The sequence below is a fragment of the Anolis carolinensis genome, chromosome 1 (genome assembly GCF_035594765.1).
Source record: "Anolis carolinensis isolate JA03-04 chromosome 1, rAnoCar3.1.pri, whole genome shotgun sequence".
Lineage (NCBI taxonomy): Eukaryota > Metazoa > Chordata > Lepidosauria > Squamata > Dactyloidae > Anolis > Anolis carolinensis.
The window spans coordinates 18972062-18992576 of NC_085841.1; the positions used below are offsets into that span (position 1 = coordinate 18972062).

The 20515-nt window shown below is 39.1% G+C and overlaps 1 protein-coding gene across 2 annotated transcripts in view; it reads right to left on the bottom strand.

The window, feature by feature from the left end:
- dhx57 (DExH-box helicase 57) overlaps window positions 1-20515 on the bottom strand; it is a 43009-nt gene that overhangs the window by 15055 nt on the left and 7439 nt on the right. For both annotated transcript variants that reach the window (XM_008125961.3, XM_062970555.1), the window contains exons 4-14: window positions 20056-20220; window positions 18261-19084; window positions 17038-17213; window positions 15000-15121; window positions 13843-14038; window positions 8624-8748; window positions 7092-7225; window positions 5672-5726; window positions 2932-3131; window positions 1581-1697; window positions 335-431 (exon numbers count right to left, since the gene is read on the bottom strand). In XM_008125961.3, the coding sequence (XP_008124168.2) occupies window positions 335-431; window positions 1581-1697; window positions 2932-3131; window positions 5672-5726; window positions 7092-7225; window positions 8624-8748; window positions 13843-14038; window positions 15000-15121; window positions 17038-17213; window positions 18261-19084; window positions 20056-20220 (2211 nt within the window). The remainder of the gene's footprint in view (window positions 1-334; window positions 432-1580; window positions 1698-2931; window positions 3132-5671; window positions 5727-7091; window positions 7226-8623; window positions 8749-13842; window positions 14039-14999; window positions 15122-17037; window positions 17214-18260; window positions 19085-20055; window positions 20221-20515) is intronic.

Genomic DNA, 20515 nt, shown 5'->3' on the forward strand with positions numbered 1-20515 from the left:
CACTATTAAAGGGTTTTACGAAACCAGTCACTCTTATTGCTGTGTGCTTTCGAGGCATTGGTGAGAGGCGGACCATATTTTCGTTCTTGTGGACCATTGATGGTCCATGGACCACAGGTTGGGAGCCACTGTTTTAGAGTAAGAAACACAATTTTTAACCAAGCTACACCAGTTATAAGCATTATCTATGAAATTCCATTTTTAAGCAGACAATATAAACAATATAAAATATTTGAGGGGGAGGGTATTACTAGGTGATTATCCTTCTCCTTGATAAAATGCTCTAAACTGCTATTTTTTATAAAATTGGATAGGAAAATTATTCTCCACTTACCGTCTGCTATGCCGATTATTGAAGAGTGCATTAGACTGCAATTGCTTATATAGTGCTTTAATTTCTGCCAGGCCTGGCAAAAATACCAGTACTGCACCTAGATATGGGTATGAAAAAAAGATGGTTGAATTAACAGAAAATAATACTTGTATTGTTTTTTAAAAAAAATATTGTATAGAAAGTAACATATGCAGCAAACAAGGCATCGCAGATTCAATACAATGCTGAATTGATATTTCCCAACTATCAAAAAAGAAATAGCCAGATGACATAATTTGTATAATAGCTTTCCAAAAATCAACAGTAAAATCAATTTTTACTGATTTTAGAGATGATGTCTTGAATGCAAGAACTCTTCTCCATTTTGCTTCATCCCAACAGCAGAAGTACTACTGGGATTTCCTCTCTTCCTCTCTCTAATCCCCTTGCACAACAGGCTTAATGTGAAACCAAAGTTCGTCAATGCAAGTGAATGTGAGAAACAATACTGGGTCACCATGCATGTGTATGTATGTGTGAAAGAAAGTGTGTGCAAGAAGAGATGAGAAAGAGAGAAAATACACATATATGTGAAAATACCAAGAGCCAGCATGACATAGTGGTTTAAACACTGGGCTATGATTCTGGAGACCAGGGTTTGAATCTCCTCTTGGCCACGGAAACCCAAGGGGTAACTTTAGGCAAGTCACACCTTCTCAGTCTCAGACAGAAGCAGAGGCAAGCCTATCTGAACAAATCTTACCAAGAAACTCCCAGTATAACTTGCCTTAGGGTCTCCTTAAATAAGAAACCACGTGAAGCTATGCAACACATGCACATAGAAGAAGCAACCATACATACAAAGAGCGAACTCCTGAACATTAAGAGCTAAATAGCTGTCTGCATGCAGCTTCTGTCAGAAAAAATGTAGTTCAAAAGCAAAAAAGTAAGTCCATCGTTTTTAAATGCAGTGTCCTCACCAAATTCAGTATGATAATGCTCACAAGAATGTAAATAAATTAATCATGGAACCAACAACTATTAAGTATTAAATCTCACTTTTAATTATGCTACAAATTTGTTCACTGAACTTATACAAAAGGCCTATATCAAAACCATTTCAAAAATGGCTCCCCCTCCATAATAACAGCAGAGTAGAATTCATAAATTAACATCCTGCCTGAAGTAGTCATCATCACACAATCACTGTCAATCAAATACATTTGTGAAACTGCATCTAGAGAAATATAGTTCTACATTTTATTACCTGGCGGATATGAATGTTTGCCACTGACAATCCACTCTAGTAAGGCCTCAATTAATTCAAGATTAACTTTGTCTAAATCCATGGTTGCCATTGTTTTTAATACTGATGTGCTAATCCCTAAAAAAAGAAAGAGAGCAAAAACAGTCAAATATATAGGTCATAAGATAAAAAGGTTAAAGGGGCAGAAAAGCTTGAAGTTGGGTCCCACACTAAGATAAAATTAAGATATGACAAAATAATATGGTAGGTAAAGATAAAGATTTTCTCCTGACATTAAGTCTAGTCCTGTCCGACTTTGAGGGTTGGTGCTCATTTCAGTTTCTAAGCCAAAGAACCGGCATTGTCCATAGACACCTCCAAAGTCATGTGGCCGGCATGACTGCATGGAGCGCCGTTACTTTCCCACCAGAGCGGTACCTATTGATCTACTCATATTTGCATGTTTTCAAACTGCTAGGTTGGAAGAAGCTGGGGCTAACAGTGGGAGCTCACCCCGCTCCCTGGATTTGAGCCGCCAACCTTTCGGATAGCAAGTTCAACAGCTCAGCAGTTCAACTTGCTGCACCACCGGTAGAAAATAAAATAAATTTAAATCATACTACTCAAGAATGCTTTGTTATCTCCAACTATCCTTCAGGAAATATATCTTAACAAGGGTGAGAACAAGGAACATTCAACCATAGGGAAGGGAAAACATGAGCAACTGTGAGGTTTCAGGGGCAGGAAATTGGTTCTCCAAGGGGCACTGGAAAGCCAAACCCACTCTGCAAGCATATTGCACAAAATAGCTTGGCTCACTATTCTTGGAATGGCATAAGGAGCAATTCACTATTGCTGGGCCTAATATTCTCCCAAATTTGTAACATTATTATAATTCTTTTGCTTTCTCTCTTAGAGGAGAATAAAAAGCCTCCTCTCACATATGTCTTGAGACTGTGCCCTTTATACGACTCTATTTGAATATAACATTTTGGTCTTAAAAGTTTTTAATCTAAAGAGAATTTAAAAATAAACAGGTACAATATAAAAATAAAATGCAGGTGGTCCTCTGCTACGGATCTGTGGATTCAACCAAATTCAAAATATACAGCACAATATGCACTGTAAGTAGTAAAAAAAATTAAATGAGATGCTGGAAAGACTGAAGATCTGTGAAATGACGGGAGTCCAAGTGTAATGCTTAGTGAGCCTTTAGCAGTTTAGATTCCAGAGTCTCTTTCCAGTCAAGTGTTTCTCTTCAGCTTCACATCTCATTCATTTGCTAATTAAAGGAACCTGATTGTTTGCCTATTTTGGTATCTTTGGGAGTCCTGCAGATACAGAGGGCCGACCGTATACACAAAGATGTCACCTTTGTAGCGGACCATCAACTGCTGGACCGTTAGTTGTTGGTCTGGGACAGAATCTTTAGCCGTGACTGTAATTTGCCCCAAGCCAGCACGCCTCAGGTCCTCCTCTACTTCTTCTGCAGCTGTCCTCAAGTGCCTTGCTTTCTTGCCAGGACCTTGCTTTGTATTACGCATATATGGACTGCCATGTTCCAAGACATACCTGAATACAAATGAGGCAGAAGGTCAAAATGATCTTACATTTCAAGTACATGGCTGCTGGAGATAACTGGACGTAAAGAACTTCTTTGTAAAACTTGAAACATGCTTCATGGCTACAAAATACGTTAAGTGACACTCAGCATTAGGGTAGGCTGAAAGTAGACTAGGATGTACCAGTAATCTCTGAGAGATGAAAATAAGAAAACATGTTCCTGACTCACAAAAGGTTTCCCCTGTCTGTAAATCCAGCTGCTGAAATGAAATCTGGCTGCTGAAATACTGAAACCCTTTGAAAGGAAAGGAACAGACTATGGACTCAGCTTTGGTCCTAAAAGCAAATTCTTGGGATGCATGTATCCCTGGAGGCAGCCTCGTTTCATGTTCTCAAGAGTAAATACTTCCTTAAAATAAACCATAATTGTTTGGGTCTGGGCAGGGCTTGCCGAGGGCCACGTGAGGACTGTCAATGCCTCACCCCAGTTCCTTGGCCCTCTGCCACGCTTTGCTTCCTGCCTACATGACCTACCTGCACACCAACCCCATTCTCTCCTCTCCCTCTATTTCCTGCCTCCCATGCTCTTTAACACTCCACTCCAAGAACAAATAAACCTTCTTGACAGAGCATGCACGTATCACATTCCCATCTACATACATAGATGTGTCTATAGCAATAAGTTCCCAAAAGATATAAATTATAAATTAGCTGGTACAGAAAAAGCATTGAATTCTAGTTACTTCACATTACTAGTTTTAGCATATCACAAGTTGTGTGATGACTCATGGGCCATGTAGTCCCGTTCCTAGCGCTGTTGTGACAGATGAAGAGGAAAACTTGGGTTTTCCACCGTTTCAGCCAGAATTGGAACTTTCCCAGCCAGAATTGGAGCCCTTGCACCTGCAGGAGGTTTGTCTTCCAGAAATCTGCCAAACAAGCCCTGAGTCAAAATCTCCCCCATTTTCTCGCCGTAATTATTATCAACAACAAAAAGGAGTTCAACAGGCTAATCGCAGAAGCCTGAGAATCGCAGCCAGGCATTCAGCTGATTAAGCCTGCTTCCATGAGAAACTTTAGGGAGTCATGCATCTGGACACAGAGATTGACTTTCGGTTCTGTTTCCCCAGAGAAATGTTCTTTGGTGGGAAAACGAGACCCTATTTAGGTTCTTTGCCCTGTAGGAATCTTGCGGAGTCAATTCGTCAGCTACTGGAGTAGGTTGTGTGTGGACAGCGCTACTCCCGCTTCCAAGCCTTCGTTCCCGCTTCTAAGCCTTCGTTCCCGCTTCCAAGCCTTCGTTCCCGCTTCCAAGCCTTCGTTCCCGTTTCCAGCCTTGTTTTGCTCCACGGACCTTGCCTTGCTTCCTAGGACTCAGCCTTGCTTTCCAGGACCTTGCCAAGTATTTACCACGGATCTTGTCCCTGTTCCTCGTTCCTTGTTGCCTTGTATCAAGCCTTGTGTTTCAAGAATCAAGTTTACTTTCTAGCCTTACATCAAGTTCCTTGGACTAAGAACCTTGTCATCTCCCCTCACCTTGCTTGGCAAAGTGAGTGTTTCGGTTATTGGATTACAACTTTGGACCTTAATATTTTATATTGGACATTGTTTTCCTGGACTATAATTGACCTTTCCTGAAAGGTCTTCTTCTGAACTATATTCTACACTTATTTTTATTGACTTTACATATTTCCTTAATAAAGATATTAGATAGATTCTGGCCTCTGTGTATGGTTATTGGTGCTCTGCAGCCTGGGTCGTGACAAGTTGTCAGTATTTTTACAACACTTCTGCCAAGATATGGTGTGTATACTACACCATCCCTCTACATTCAGTGGGATTATGGGCACAGATCTCCCATTAATGTGACAAACCACAAATAAAAAATGCTATTTTTTACCTGAGGGAACACCTCTCTCGGCATGTCTAGGGTCTTCAGCTGGAAGGTGATCATAGAATTGTACTGGAGGACCTGGAGATGCATAGCGAGGTGTTCCTTCTAGTAATTTCTGTCCTTCAATTTGACTTTATGGTAACACTAAATGCATATTTTCTAATGTAACCACTAGTTAAGACTACAATATAAGGGCATGATTCTATAGTCCATTAAAGGCTTAAACAAAACAGAAGCCCAAATGAATAATATTTTAAATACACAACTAAACAGTCTGATTTCATGTAAGAGACCTACAAATAAATAGCCAGTAAAGTAATGCAGTGCAAGAAATAAATTGTGAATATGTGCAATTAACAACCGGAACGGCCCAGTCTACGATTTTGGATCATGTGATTTTAATGTTTATATTAGGTGTTTTAATTCTATGTCTTAATGTTGTTTATATCTTATGTTTTAATGGTCTTATTGATTTTAATGCATAGTTATGTGTTTATTGTTTAGATATATGATTTGTTTTTACATGTATATTTGGCATTAAATTTTGCCATTATGTTGTAAGTTCCCTCAGGAATGAGAAAAGTAGTATATAAATACAGTAAATAAATAAATAATAATACAAGAAATCTACTAAAATATTTCAGAAATGTCTTACCGAGTCACTGCAATTGCATCTTCTAGAAAAAACTGATCAACAGGAAATGTCCTACCTAACAGAAATAAAAACAATAAAAAGGTAAATTAAAAATAATGTACAAAGAAGAGCATTTTATGTCACTGCTACAATTGTCATCTATATGTAAATTATAAGTAAAAAAGATACACCATTTTCTGTTTTGACAATAGAGCTAAAAATCTCACATTTTGCTCACCACCAAGCACAGCTGAATGCTGTTACTGTTAGAAGATTTATTTATTTATTTATTTACAGCATTTATATTCCGCCCTTCTCACCCCGAAGGGGACTCAGGGTGGATCACATTACACATATAGGCAAACATTCAATGCCTTTTAACATAGAACAAAGACAAGACAAACATAGGCTCCGAGCGGGCCTCGAACTCATGAACTCAATAACTCAGAGTGATAGATGAGAAGTATAAAGATTCCTTCAAATTTGCTGATAGCCAGCTTACTTTTCCCTCTCATCCCATTTTTCCTTTTGATATGCCTCTTTAGAATCTTAGATTATACATTTACAGGCAAGGACCGCTTGCTTTATTGACTAAAAGAAAGCTGCTCCAAAAGTCATTTTGGCCAAGAAGAATTATAATAATGCTTCAAGCAAATACAACAGACGTCTACAGCATGGTCTCATAAGCTATATAAAAACTCACACAGACGAAGCCATGCTGCTCACAGCATGTGGTTCTGTGTGTATAGAATGCCATTTGATTTACCATATCTTATATCTAAAGCAGGCTTAAGCGGTTGAGGGGGGAAAGGAAAGGGCCCGAGGCTGTTAGGAATGGTGGTAGTTGAAGTCCAAAACACCTGGAGTGCCCAAGTTTGCCCGTGCCTGATCTAAAGGTTAAGCAGCCCTGAAGTGCATGGAGCTGGCTGAATATTATTCAAATATAGGGTACAACACTGACTGATCTTGCAGGATTCCAGCTGAAAAACATCTGCAGAAGTTTGGTGCACTTGGCAGAGTTGGACAAACACTGGCATTTCTTTCTGATATGTATGGCCTGGCCTATGAACTTTCACTTTAGTAGCTGTTTACTTCTTCTGCCTTTATGAATTTAAAAGGCAATGACTTGCAAAAGAAATCATTAGATTCTGCAGAAGGCAGGGTTGCCAGCAGTTATGAATTATGGTAATATCCTTACACGTATCTCATAATAGCAACCAACTATTTATTTATTTAACTTATATCTTTTCCCTTGAAACTGGGACACAAAAGAAGACCAACCACAGATGATACAAATAAAGGCACAAAAGGTTTAGTAGAAAACTCTTAAAAATGAATGAAAATGTTAAAACACAAGCAAATTCAAAGCAATTTAAAACAACTAGCAAAGGATTAACACATAAAGAGATTAATAATGAAAATGAATTAGACTGTTTTTCACCTGGTATGTTTACAACTGGACAGGAGTTAAAGTACTGAGAAAAGAGATCTGCATTCAGAGTAGCACTCATCAGTATAATTCGTAGGTCTGGCCTCTGAATCATGATGTCCTTCAAAACCAGCATCAAGAAGTCACTGAAGGAAACAAAAAGAAAACATCTGAAAATTTTCAGTGCCGATTTGAAATGTTCTTTCAGTTATTTTTTTTACCCATTTCTTCTCCCTGCAGGAATAATATCAAAATTCAGAGACATTTATTCCCAAATTCCCTATATTTACAGAATTGTGTTGGACGACAAAACCCAGAATCCATTGGAAGAGAAAAAAAATACTAGAGAAGTGGTTTTCAATCTGTGGGTCCCCAGGTGTTTTCGCCTACAACTCCCAGAAATTCCAGCCATTTACCAGCTGTTAGGATTTCTGGGAGTTGAAGGCCAAAACATCTGGGACCCACAGGTTGGAAACCACTATATTAGAGGGTTATGTTAACAGACTGTCATAAATCACAAACAAGTAATGGTAGATTTTTTTAAAAAAGTGAGACCTATTCTTATTATTTTGAGGCATGGAAAGAGGTCACAAGATTCAAATGTAAAGTTATAAGCATAAGACTTTTTCATACAGCTGGAAGGTATATTAAACAATTTCCCAGATTTGTGGAAAATAATACTAAATTGTAGTTTGTTCCTTTACCAGCCACAGAAGAGAAGGAAGGGGAAGATGCCAAGGTTTTCCAAGGCTGAAGGGGTTCATACATACAATAATAAATCCTGACTAAGTGTCATATGTGAATCAAACCACTCTATAGGATCACATGGACAGTGTGATTATTAAAAAAAAGAAAACAGTGCATGGTTTAAAATGTCAGGTTACAACTAGTCATGGGCCCGGAATCTGTATCATCCGTTTGATTCGTGTTTCCATTTTGTTCCATCCATTCGGATGGCACGGAATGGGATGGCCCCTCCTGGAATGAAAATAAATTTGATATGAAAGGCAGGCAGGAGTGGGTATCGGCTCCAAGCCTGCTTTTTGGATCAATTGCCTTGCATGTAGGCCCAAAGAGCTTGGGTCTGCCAGGGCCTGCAGCTGAGCACCAAGTAAGGACAACTGCTTACTCGGCACTTGGGTGCAGGCCCTTGCAGGGCCGGGCACTTTGGGCCTACACTTTGGGTTGCGGAGCAAGGCCACTGGCAGCAAATGTGATGGGTCTTCAGCCCCAGCCAGGGAGCCCTTCGATTCTCCAACTGAAGATGAGGCAAACCCTGTCCAAAAGTGTGCCCTGGGAAGGGGAGCCTGGGTGGGAAGCCCCACTCCCCAATAATGGGCTGAAAGATAACTGGTCGTTTGGCACCAAAAACCGATTATTTTTGGGCTTGTTGCTTTTTGTATGTACTTGACTTATAGCCGACTTTTCCTCACTGAGAAATCAGGACAGGTCACAATCATACATTAAAATTAGACTTAAAATCACATTTCAAAATATTATTCTAAAGGTATTATTCATACAATAACTATAAAAAGCTTGATTACCTTTCCTCTGTTCTCTCGTGAACTTCATCAATAATAACATGAGTGAATCCTTGTAAATTTAAGTCCCCTTCTAGCCTTCGCAGAAGCACCCCAGTAGTACAGTACAACAACCGTGTTGCTGAAGACTTTAAAACAGGAGAAACAACATTTTTAGCTAAATCAATTTTTCTGCATATGATTATTAACTTCTATGTTATTCAATTCACTGTGACAGCTCAAATCAAATCCGACTAACTTATGTGTCATGGAAGAATCCTGCAAAACCTTTCCTCTGATGATCAAGTGAACAACAAATTACACGTTGTAGGTTCACTGCAGGAATTTAGTTTTTTGCCACTCCTGTTAAGAACAGTGTTCAGTATGAGAAGCAACATAGATTATTACATTTGCTCATCCCCCTCAAATTGAAAGACAGTTCAAAACAAGCAACAAATAAGTAAAATTATAATAAAAACAACTGCAGTTGGCTCTCCACATTTGAGGATTTGATTATTAAGCAATTTGACTAATATTAATTTCTAGGTCCTTCAGTACAATGCTATAGTGAAACTTTTGGCAAAGATTGACCATAGCATTGTGCTGGCAGGCCTAGATATCCCTAAAGAACACATCACACTAGGAATCTCTAGGTCCTCTAGCACAATTCTATGGTCAACTTCTGCTGGAACTATTTTAAAAATGCTCATTGTTTTTCCACTTTTGTAGGAGTCCTGCACCCGTAAACCCAACACATATAGAAGGTTGACTGTACAATATAACTAAAAGGCAATCCACCCTCCAAAATGACATTAAAATGACTAAATTTTGATGCCAGCAAAAGCCTGAGCGAACAGAAAAGTGATGATGCTTAAATATCAACAGTTTAGATGTCTGGTAAAAGAAGTCCCAAAGGTGTTTCCACATTTTGGTGCCTGTGGCTCTTCCAGCCAAGAAAAGATCCTATTTCTGGCAGCCAGCTACTTGTGAAAGGGCCAAGGGAAGGGCACAGCTTCAGCAGGTGGTGTTAAAGTATAATGCAGTCTCATATGGGATGCAGATACATTCCATATTTTGCACTGGTAGGCAGCTGGAAATCTATCAGGAAAAAAACTGCACTACAGGAAGAGTGGTGTCATGGTTTGATTGTTGGACTATGGGAGATAAAGGCTTGAATCCTCAATCGCCAAGGAAATCCATTGGATGATCTTGGGTAAGTCATGCCTTAGAGGGCGATAATGACAAATCTCCCTCTGAATTAATCTTGCCAAGGGCAGCCAATGCCAGAGTCACCCTAAATAGATTAAAGGGTCATAACAACAACAACCACAAAACTACACTGACATCTAAACAGCCAGGATTGTATTTTGGGAATGAATCAAAGAAGTGGCATGAACTTTACAGAAGTTTTTTTCTCTTTTCATAAATGGGATGCTCAGTGGATCTGTGATTCCAGAATGAATCAAACCAGATAATGACCCTATATACTCATATATAAGTCTAGACATTTGAGGCAAAAAATGAACCCCCAAAATTCAATGTATTCATGCATAAGTGTAAGTACTGTACTTCATCACTTATCAAAGGAACCATTCCCTTCTCTGAGTGTAGAAAAGCAAGAGCCTAGTCCATTCTGGGAGAACCTAAAAGAAACACTAACCCATTCTATTCTCTCCGATGTAGCATTGCTTTTGGCCCTTTTAAAGAGGGCAAAAAGTGGCAACTGGTCCCCTGAGGCAGCATTGGTGCCTTCCCCTCCCCACAGAACTAAAATAACAAAATTCAAAACGTTGGCCCAAAACCTGCCCTTAACTGATACATAGCATGAACTTGGTAGATACTACTCCATGTCAATAAGCATTATAGCTCAGTCAGCAGCTGCTACTGAATTGACTTGGGATATATTATTTTTTTATTTCTTTTTTACACTTGTGCCCCACGTCTCAACTAGAAAGTTGTCAAAGCATTTAAAAACACCTATTAAAATCTATTCTAATTAATTCCAAATTAAAAAGAATACCGTATATACTCGAAGATAAGCCGAGTTTTTCAGCCCTTTTTATGAGCTGAAAAAGCCTTCCCCGGCTTATAATCGGGTCAAGGTCAAGCCAGCAGCGGAGTCTGGAGGCTGTTGCTTGCAATATATGATATATTTATCTCTCACCTTACCCTCCCTTATCAGTGTTTACTTTTCCAAAGCCTCCCTCACACTTAACCAAGGGAATGTTTTGAAAAGGGAAAGAAGCCATTGCAAGTCAGGAAGAAGAACCCTAACCCTAACCCATTCTATATATATAAAAGAGTGATGGCATCATGGCGACTCACAAAACAACAAAAGTACAGGCCCCGCTACCTCCAAATTTGACAACACAACCCATCATCCATGCCTCCAGGTTGATACAACAAAAAGAAAAGAAAAACAAAGTCCTAATTAGAGGGAGAGCAATAATTTTTTTTAATCCAATTGCTGCCAGTTTAGAGGGCTAATCTCTGCCCACTTCGTCTCCTAGCAACCAAGGGACAGCCAGGGTTCAGTTAGGGGACAGGCAAACTTAGGCTATCTAATTTGCACTGGATTATATGGCAGTGTAGACTCAAGGCCCTTCCACACAGCTATATAACCCATTTATAATCTTATATTATCTGCTTTGCACTGGATTATCTTGACTCCACACTGCCATATAATCCACTTCAGTGGGCATTTTATACAGCTGTGAAGAAGGGTCCTCATATAATCCAGTTCTAAGCAGATAATATAAGATTATCAATAAACAGTAGACTCTCACTTATCCAACATAAACAGGCCGGCAGGATAAGTGAATATGTTGGATAATAAGAAGGGATTCAGGAAAAGCCGATTAAACATCAAATTAGGTAATCGTTATACAAATTAAGCACCAGAACATCATATTATACAACAAATTTGACAGAAAAAGTAGTTCCATACACAGTAATGCTATGTAGTAATTACAGTAGAGTCTCACTTATCCAACACTCGCTTATCCAATGTTCTGGATTATCCAATACATTTTTGTAGTCAATGTTTTCAATATATCATGATATTTTGGTGCTAAATTCATAAATACAGTAATTACTACATAGCATTACTGTGTATTGAACTACTTTTTCTGCCAAATTTGTTGTCTAACATGATATTTTGGTGCTTCATTTGTAAAATCATAACCTAATTTGATGTTTAATAGGCTTTTCCTTAATGCCTCCTTATTATCCAACATATTCGCTTATCCAATATTCTGCCAGCCCGTTTATGTTGGATAAGTGAGACTCTACTGTACTGTATTTACAAATTTACCACTAAAATATCACAATGAATTTAAAACACTGACTACAAAACCATTGATTATGAAAAGGCAGACTGCGTTGGATAATCCAGAACATTGTATAAGTGAATGTTGGATAAGTGAGATTCTACTTTAATATGAAATAATTACTGGGATAGAATAATGCAGAACAATATAATCTCTAAAACCAGGACAGTAAATAAACAGGGGAATTCCACACAGGAAACAATCAGGGCCAGCTAACACCTCCCAACAAAGTATTCCCATCATCAAAGTCTGGCAAATCCTGTTTTCTCAGGGCACAGACAGTAGAAGCACATAAAATATCGCAAACAACACCACTCTGAAAACAAGGGAATTCCAAACAGGAAAGAATCAGGGCCAGCTAACACCTCCCAACAAAAAATTAACTCAGGGAGGAAACAGCCAGGCTTTAAAGCTGCAAGGCCATTACATCCTAATCATTTTCCTAATTGCAGCATTCATACTTGCGTCCAACAGGGAAAAAAAACCATTCAGAAATATTGTATATTCACAACCTTTAGGAAATAATATCCCCTGATGGCGCAGTGTGTTAAAGCGCTGAGCTGCTGAACTTCTGGACCGAAAGGCCACAGGTTTGAATTGGGGGAGCGGAGAGAGCCCCCACTGTTAGCCCCAGCTTCTGCCAACCCAGAAGTTCAAAAACATGCAAATGTGAGTGCATCAATAGGTACTGCTCCGGTGGGAAGGTAACGCCGCTCCATGCAGTCATCCCACATGACCTTGGAGGAGTCTACGGACAACGCCGGCTCTTCGGCTTAGAAATGGAGATGAGCACCAACCCCCAGAGTCAGACATGACTGGACTCAGGGGAAAACCTTTACCCTTTACCTTAACTACCACCAATTCCTCAATACTTTATTTCCCATACCACCAGACTTCGCCACAGCAACGCATGGCCGGGCACAGCTAGTAATCTTATAAAAGCATTTTCCCCTGAAATATTTGTTGATCTCTGCTATAGATATATAGGCATTTCCCCCTGCAAGCCTTTGCAATCTCTATGTACCTTTATATTTGTATCTATCTATATACATTAATTTAAAATATGAATTTTCCCCTCATATGTTTGCAAGTCTTTGCAAATCCTATATACATATAGATATCTAGAGATTTCCATGTACCTGTGTATCTGCATCTGTGTGTATACATTTTATACATGAATGTTCACCTCACATGTTTGCTATATATGTTATAGATATATAGGTCTTGCAAATATAGTAGGGGAAATGCACGCACATGCACACGCACACACAGAGAGATTTCTAGATAGATAAACATAAATATATAGGGCTTATTTTCATTTTAAAATTTACCAGTAGCTGCTGCATTTTCCACCCTCAGCTTATACTCCAGTCAGTAAGTTTCCCCAGTTTTTTGTGGTAAAATTAGGTGCCTCGGCTTATATTAGGGTCGGCCTATATTCAAGTATATACGGTACATTTTATCTGTCTCTTCAGCAAGATCTTTGAGAATTTCTTTAGGGGAGATTACCACACTCACTCAACATGTCTTTTTTTCCAAAAATTTAATAGAAAATAAGTCAATAAAACTGCAAAGCTGGCCAATCTTTCAATTATCTGGATTCTGTTTTTCAGCTATCCCGCAATACTTCACTCTCAGCTAGGACAAATAGAAGCAATACCATTGGAACCAATAAAATAAACAGTTTAATTGCACATTAGGAATTTTTAAACTAAAATGCAATTGCTAGTTTCAACAAGAGTAAATAGAAATAACAGACAAGGGGTAAGCCTACACTTAGGTAAATATCACTGCTAGGACCAGCAACTGAATCTAGATAATAATTATGACCAGAGGTTCAAAAAAAAAGTTTGTGGTGGAAACTGGTTAGCCCATTTCGCTACTGTAATAGAAATAAGGTAAAAATAAACAAACCATGACACTTTCCAGCCGGATTTGGTATCCAACTGTGACCCCAACTCTTTCTGTACGTTCCTTGGCTACTCGTTCAGCCACAGAAATGGCCGAGATCCTGCGCGGCTGGGTGCAGATGATGTTGGCTAACTGACTGGGAGGACCTTCTAGGGAGGAGTCCAAGATAAACTGAGGAATCTGAGTGGTCTTTCCACATCTACATAAAGGAGAGGGATGAAATAAAAACAACAGCATTCTCCTATCCCTCAGGCAACACTTTGAGATGTGTGGTCACATCTAGCCTAACTCTTTGCAAAACAAAACTAGTGCACTCCAAACCTGTGGAGTTGTTGTTATGGGCCAGAAATCAAATCACTCACACACTATTTTCTTAAAAAGCAAATTAATATCCAAAAGAGTACATACATCAAGATAATGTAATGGCTATATGAGGGGGAATGGTAATCCAGTTCTTAGGAGGGAAAAGGTGTATTTGCATATCTGTATAATTATAAATACACGTTAAGTGTAAAGCTACCCATTCATATCACAAATTCAAACTTTTTAAACAAAACAAATATGAAAAAACTAAATTCCCTCATGTACAAGAATGTATGCTATATACTTTAACATACAAGTAAGGATTATTATTAACTTGCATAGGATGCCAAGAGGCTGGAGAACACCAAGTTGATGAATTTTGAAAAAGATTAGATCTGAAATCAATAAATTATAGAGCCACGCTGTAAGTTCTAGAGTTTGAAACTTTATGTTCATTTGTGTTTAAGATTTAAAGCAATAAAATAATGTGGCACAGTGTGTTAAAGCGCTGAGCTGCTGAACTTGTGGACCAAAAGGTTCCAGGTTCAAATCCCGGGAGCGGAATGAGCGTCCGCTGTTAGCCCCAGCTCCTGCCAACCTAGAAGTTCGAAAACATGCAAATGTGAGTAGATCAATAGGTACCGCTCCGGTGGGAAGGTAATGGGCGCTCCATGCAGTCATGCCGGCCACATGACCTTGGAGGTGTCTACGGACAACGCCGGCTCTTCAGCTTAGAAATGGAGATGAGCACCAACGCCCAGAGTCAGACATGACTGGACTTAACGTCAGGGGAAAACCTTTACCTTTACTTACACTGTAAAGTGTTCAAGTTTATGCTGTACAGCTCATTGCCTTACCCAGTCATGCCACTCACGACAAGAACCTGATGTTTGTTCAGCAAACGCAGAATGGTTTCTCTCTTTTCCCAGGCAGGGAGTTTCTGTCGTTCTTGTAACAAGGCTTGGTAGTGCCTAGAAGACTGACACATAAGCACAAGGTAAACAGCAGCCATAAGAAGGCTTCAAATTCATCAGCAGAAGTTAGCGCCATTTTAACATGCTTTATTTTTTAAAATGTGACTTTTCAGGAGGTTTGTATTGCAGAGCTTGTCAAAGAAATACGATCTAGCTACTGGGGACCTCAAAACTCGGGTAGCAACATATAATTAACAATGTTTTAAAAACTGGCATCAACAAAGTGCCTGAAATCAATTAGTCAGGTAGCAACTTAAAAATGTGTACCAAGAGATAAATAAAAAATGAAGACTGCAATCACCATTTAAAAGGAATTATTCCTCCTTCTGTTACATTTTTGTTGCTGTTCTTGTGTGCCTTGAAGTTGTTTCCAACTTATGGAGACCTGAAGTCAAACCTATACCAGGTTTTTCAGGAACTCTCACAATCTGAACTTACCTAGCTGTAATTGGGAAGCTTATGAAAAGGGTATTGTTTACATTTCACTTTATGAATACAAAGTTATAACATTATATAAACCTTTTTCTTACATATTTCTTAACTGTTCATCAAAGAGATACAGAAAAACCACATCACTTCTCATTTATTTCCAGTTAATTCCTTATATTTTACAAAACCTTACCCTTGAAAAAAGATTTTAATGACACAAAATGTGACACAACTGTGTTTTAAGATGTAATTAATTGCAATATGACAAACAATTCTACAATAAGTTGTTGATGGCTTTCATGGCTGGAATCACTGGGTTGCTGTGAGTTCTACGGGCTATATGGCCATGTTTCAGTAGTATTCTCTCCTGACGTTTCACCCACATCTATGGGACGCATCCTTAGAGGTTGTGAGGTCAAAATTAGTCAAGTGGGGTCTATATATTTGTGGAATGTCCACAGCAAAGCACTTGATGATCTGACATGGACACAGAATACTATATGAGAACACAGAAATGCTGGACCACTCTAACAACCACCATGTCAGACTACACAGAGAAGCCACTGAAATCCACAAGCATGAGGACAATTTCAACAGAAAGGAGGAGACCATGAAAATGAATAAAATCTGGATACCAGTATTAAAAGACACTAATTCAGGATAGTAAATAAAGAACAACACTCAGAAAACTGGGGAATTCCAGGCATGAAACAATCAGGGTCAGCTAACACATCCCAATAAAGGATTCCTCCCAGGAAGGAATCTGTCAGGCTTTGAAGCTAAAAGGTCATTCAATACTAATCAAGGTGGACAATTGCAACGTTCAGACTTGCCTCAGGCAGACAAGAGTTCTTTCTCCCACCCTGGACATTCCACAGTTCATCAAGTGCTTTGCTGTGGACATTTCACAAACATATAAACCCCACTTGTCTAATTTCCAACAGACCTCACAACCTCTGAGTATGCCTGCTATAGATGTGAGCGAAACATTAGGAGATAATGCTTCTAAAACATGGCCATAGAGCCCGGAAAACTTACAGCAACCCAACTCTAATATAATCTGAGGATTCATATAAAGAACCATAAATTTCAGGAATTCTGCTTCATTGCCAGATACCCAGTGTTTGCTCTCTGCTTTTGCTATTGCTCTGGAAAATCAGTGATCATCTGCTGATAGATAAGGCTGCATTTCACACTCTGTATTTTAGAAACTAGAATTTGAAAAGAAACTTTTGTGTAAGAAACAGAAGAATGTCTGGGAAATAAGCCAGAGCAGTGAATGTGAGCAATTTCCTTAACAGATGAAATAGGAGATATATATTGCTCATGTTCTACAAATACTGAAGAAGTTGATATTCCTTAATACTAATAGTACTACAAATACCACGTTCATGTGCCATACAAGTTTGAGGAACCACCATAAACAAAAATACTGAACATAATTGCTTTCCTGTTTGATGTTCAAGATATACAATCAAGAACTTTACTTTACCTTCTTTATGCTGAACTGTTTGCAGATTTTTAAATTTTCTCTGGACACGGGCTTTGCTGGGGTGGCATACTTTTTCATAAGCTTCTTTTTGAGGTTAACATAGCTCTCTGTCTCTACATGAACTGTCTGTAGTTCATCATCATCTTCCTCCTCTTCAGTCACAAACTCCTTTGTTGCTTAAAAGAGAAAGTATCTTAGCATATGCCCTTTTGGAAAATGGGTTAGGTACATAGTTTTAAAGCACGGAAGCTCTTGAATACAACACTTCACTTCTGTATGGTCATGTTCCAGAAGCATTTTCTCCTGACGTTTTGCCCACATCTATGGAGGGCATCCTCAGAGGTTGTGAGGTCTGTTGGAAACTAGGCAAGTGGGGTTTATATATCTGTGGAATGTCCAGGGTGGGAGGAAGAACTCTTGTATGTTGGAGGCAAGTGTGAATCTTGCAATTCGAAGCTTCAAGGCTATTTAGTGCTAATCAAGGTGGCCAATTGCAACAGTCACAGACTTGCCTAGTTTCCAACAGACCTCACAACTTCTGAGGATGCCGGCCATAGATGTGGGCGACACATCAGGAGAGAATGCTTCTGGAACATGGCCATACAGCCCAGAAAACTCACAGCAACACAGAAGCAGACTTCCTTTATTTCCAATAGTCACTTTCTCCTTGTCTGCAAAGAAGATTAACTCAATTGACTAAATTTTGATGCTGCCTTCAAATCATGGCTGTCTGAAACTAGAACACAAGTGGTCTATGAGCCACACCAATGCCTTCTGCCAGTGGATTACATTCAGTTGTGTCTTCCTACTAGTGAAACAAACTCCTCAGTCAGATGTACTGTCCTTTCCTGCTGCTGGCCAGTATCTGCCAAACAATTGCAGGATCCTCTATAGCAGATCTGACCAACATATGAGGATGCTCACATAACATTTCATTTGGGCCAGGAACTTCAATTTACCCAACAGGTATCTTGTAAGAGTTATGTGCCCATGTCCTACAATGCAACCACACAAAATGATATTCTACTGCTTCCTTACTTCCTCCCTCGTTAGTTCACCTGTTAGTGAAATAGCTGGATATAAGCTCTAAAGTACACAAGGAGACTCCAAACATCAGATGGAGCGCAAAATCTAGGCACTAGAAATTGGTAAAACCATACACGGACTCCTCTTTCAATATTCAAATTACATGACTCTCAAACAAATTATAAAATTGTATGTACCTTCCAAAGTCTGACATGGAATGTATGAGCAATTAGGAAGCCCTTGCTTATCAACATCTGTGGGAGTTCTTGCCAAAGGCATCATCAGAGATAAAGGAGGAACACTGTATTTGTGGGATGTCTTACTAAGCAATTTTGTTACTTCAATTTCATCTTCTAAACATGTTATAAAAGAATAAACAACCGGTTCATTGGATTCAGAGGATATTAAGGCCTTTTCGTAAAGATATTCAGCAATGTGAAGCCGACAAGCCAAGGGCAGGCTCTCATTTGTGGAATAAAATGCCACAAGAGGTGGCTGATAGGGGTATTTGTTATCCTCAGTAAATCTCACTTCCAATTCATACACAGGAGCATTGTCACTGTTGAATCTGAGATGTGCATCGTCTTTTGGAAGTGTCTTCTGCTTGTTTTGAGCATCATGCTTGAATCGACATCTTGACCCAAACCTGCAATCTCCCCTGAGGTAGTGTTTACAGATTTCTAGGGAAGCTGGCTGTGGGCCATTGCTGGTGCTACTAGCCCCTTGTTTGGATTTTCTAACAATCTCTGTAAGGTACGCTGAGTCTAACGTGACAGCCCAAACCCGATTTTGAATTCTTTCTACAAATTTGTCTCCATAGATGGAATGTAGGGCAAAAGCCTCTTCACGCCTTTGTTCCAAACAGTCTTCAATATCTGCATGAGCAACACTTTCTCCAATTGACATTTTCTCTGCAAATTTTTCAGAGAAACACTGCATCAGTAAGTCCTCCAGCGATGCTCCAATGTTACCATGGTAGGATTTCAGGACCTCTCGGCAACGTTCGCTATCAAAGCCATACCTAGAAGACATAGAAAAACAAATTATTGCAGATGCACATGTTATAATACTTTGCTGAAAGAAACAGCCCTACCACTTTTAAGGATGCTTACTGATTCTCTGTCATAGGGGGAAATATTTACAGTTCATTAAAATGCTTATATGTCATCCTATATGGTTGCAAATTTTGAAGTGCAGATACCCATTGAGATAGCCCCCACAGTATTGTCCTCAAAGTGAGTTCCAAAATGCAGACACTTCCGTTGATTCCATCAATAAAACATTTCTGTTTTCTTTTCCACTAGTAGCAGCTCTTTTGTAAAGCAAATGGTTCTTAATTGTCTATTCAAGACCAAGCCACTCTCAGAGTTACAATATTGACAGCTCATTACAATAAACTGTTGCTGGAAACTATTCCTTCCACAGTAACGGAAAAGATAACAAGAGAAGATAGAGAAACCCAAAAGGAGGTTGACCTCATCATCAGTGCTAATCAAAAAGTCCCAGTGTTAAGATGCTCTGCTTTCATTGCACACTTCGTAATGTACTTTATTTGGATGGGATAGCAGTAGTTTTTACACTGAGTTTTTACAATGAGTTCATGATGGTGTGTGAAAGGCTGAAAATTAAAGGAACTGAAATGAATTTGCTAAATGAATGAGAACAGTAAAATAAAAATGAAACAGGAGAAAATGGCCTGAGCATTAAAGCAGCTGACAGGATGGGAAAAAAGAATAGCCTTTTCCCTCCCCATCACTATAAATAAGCATACATACCATATCCTGGAATGTACTTACAACCTGTCTTATTAGCAGTTTTACAAGAACTGGAAACATTTTATTTACCAATACACAACAATTTAGAGTCTCTGGGATGTCCTCACCAAATGACAGGTTTCATATTGTTTTATGGTAGTGGCAGGCTTCCAGCATCTCTATCCTTACACTAATTTCTTACTAATATTTGCTTCTGTATTAATGATAAAATAATCACCTGGAAAGTTTTTGTACAGCAAATGAAGACACTTCTGTCTCTGTAACATGATTGACAGGTGCCTGAGAAACACTTGCACCTGTTTTAGGAACTGCTTGACTCTGTGACCAGTAGTGTTCCTCATCCAATAAATCTGGTTCATCATCTTCACCCAACACAGGCATCCTGGAAAAGACATTTAGTTCATTTACAAGTAATAGCCCATGAGGTAAGGCAAGAGTTCAAGAATTTTAAGAAAATTGTCACAGGGATTCTGCTTCCATCTCATCCAGGCAGATGGGACATTTTACTACAGAATCCACATAGAAGTGGATACGTAAAGCAGGCATTGTACAACAATGCTACTTGAAGAGCAGTAAACAATATTCCTGAGTTTCAATAATCTATTGCACTGGCCAACACTCACTTTGGTGCCTCAAATTTTAGTCTTGTTTCTGGGTGTATTCAATCTGCTGGTTCC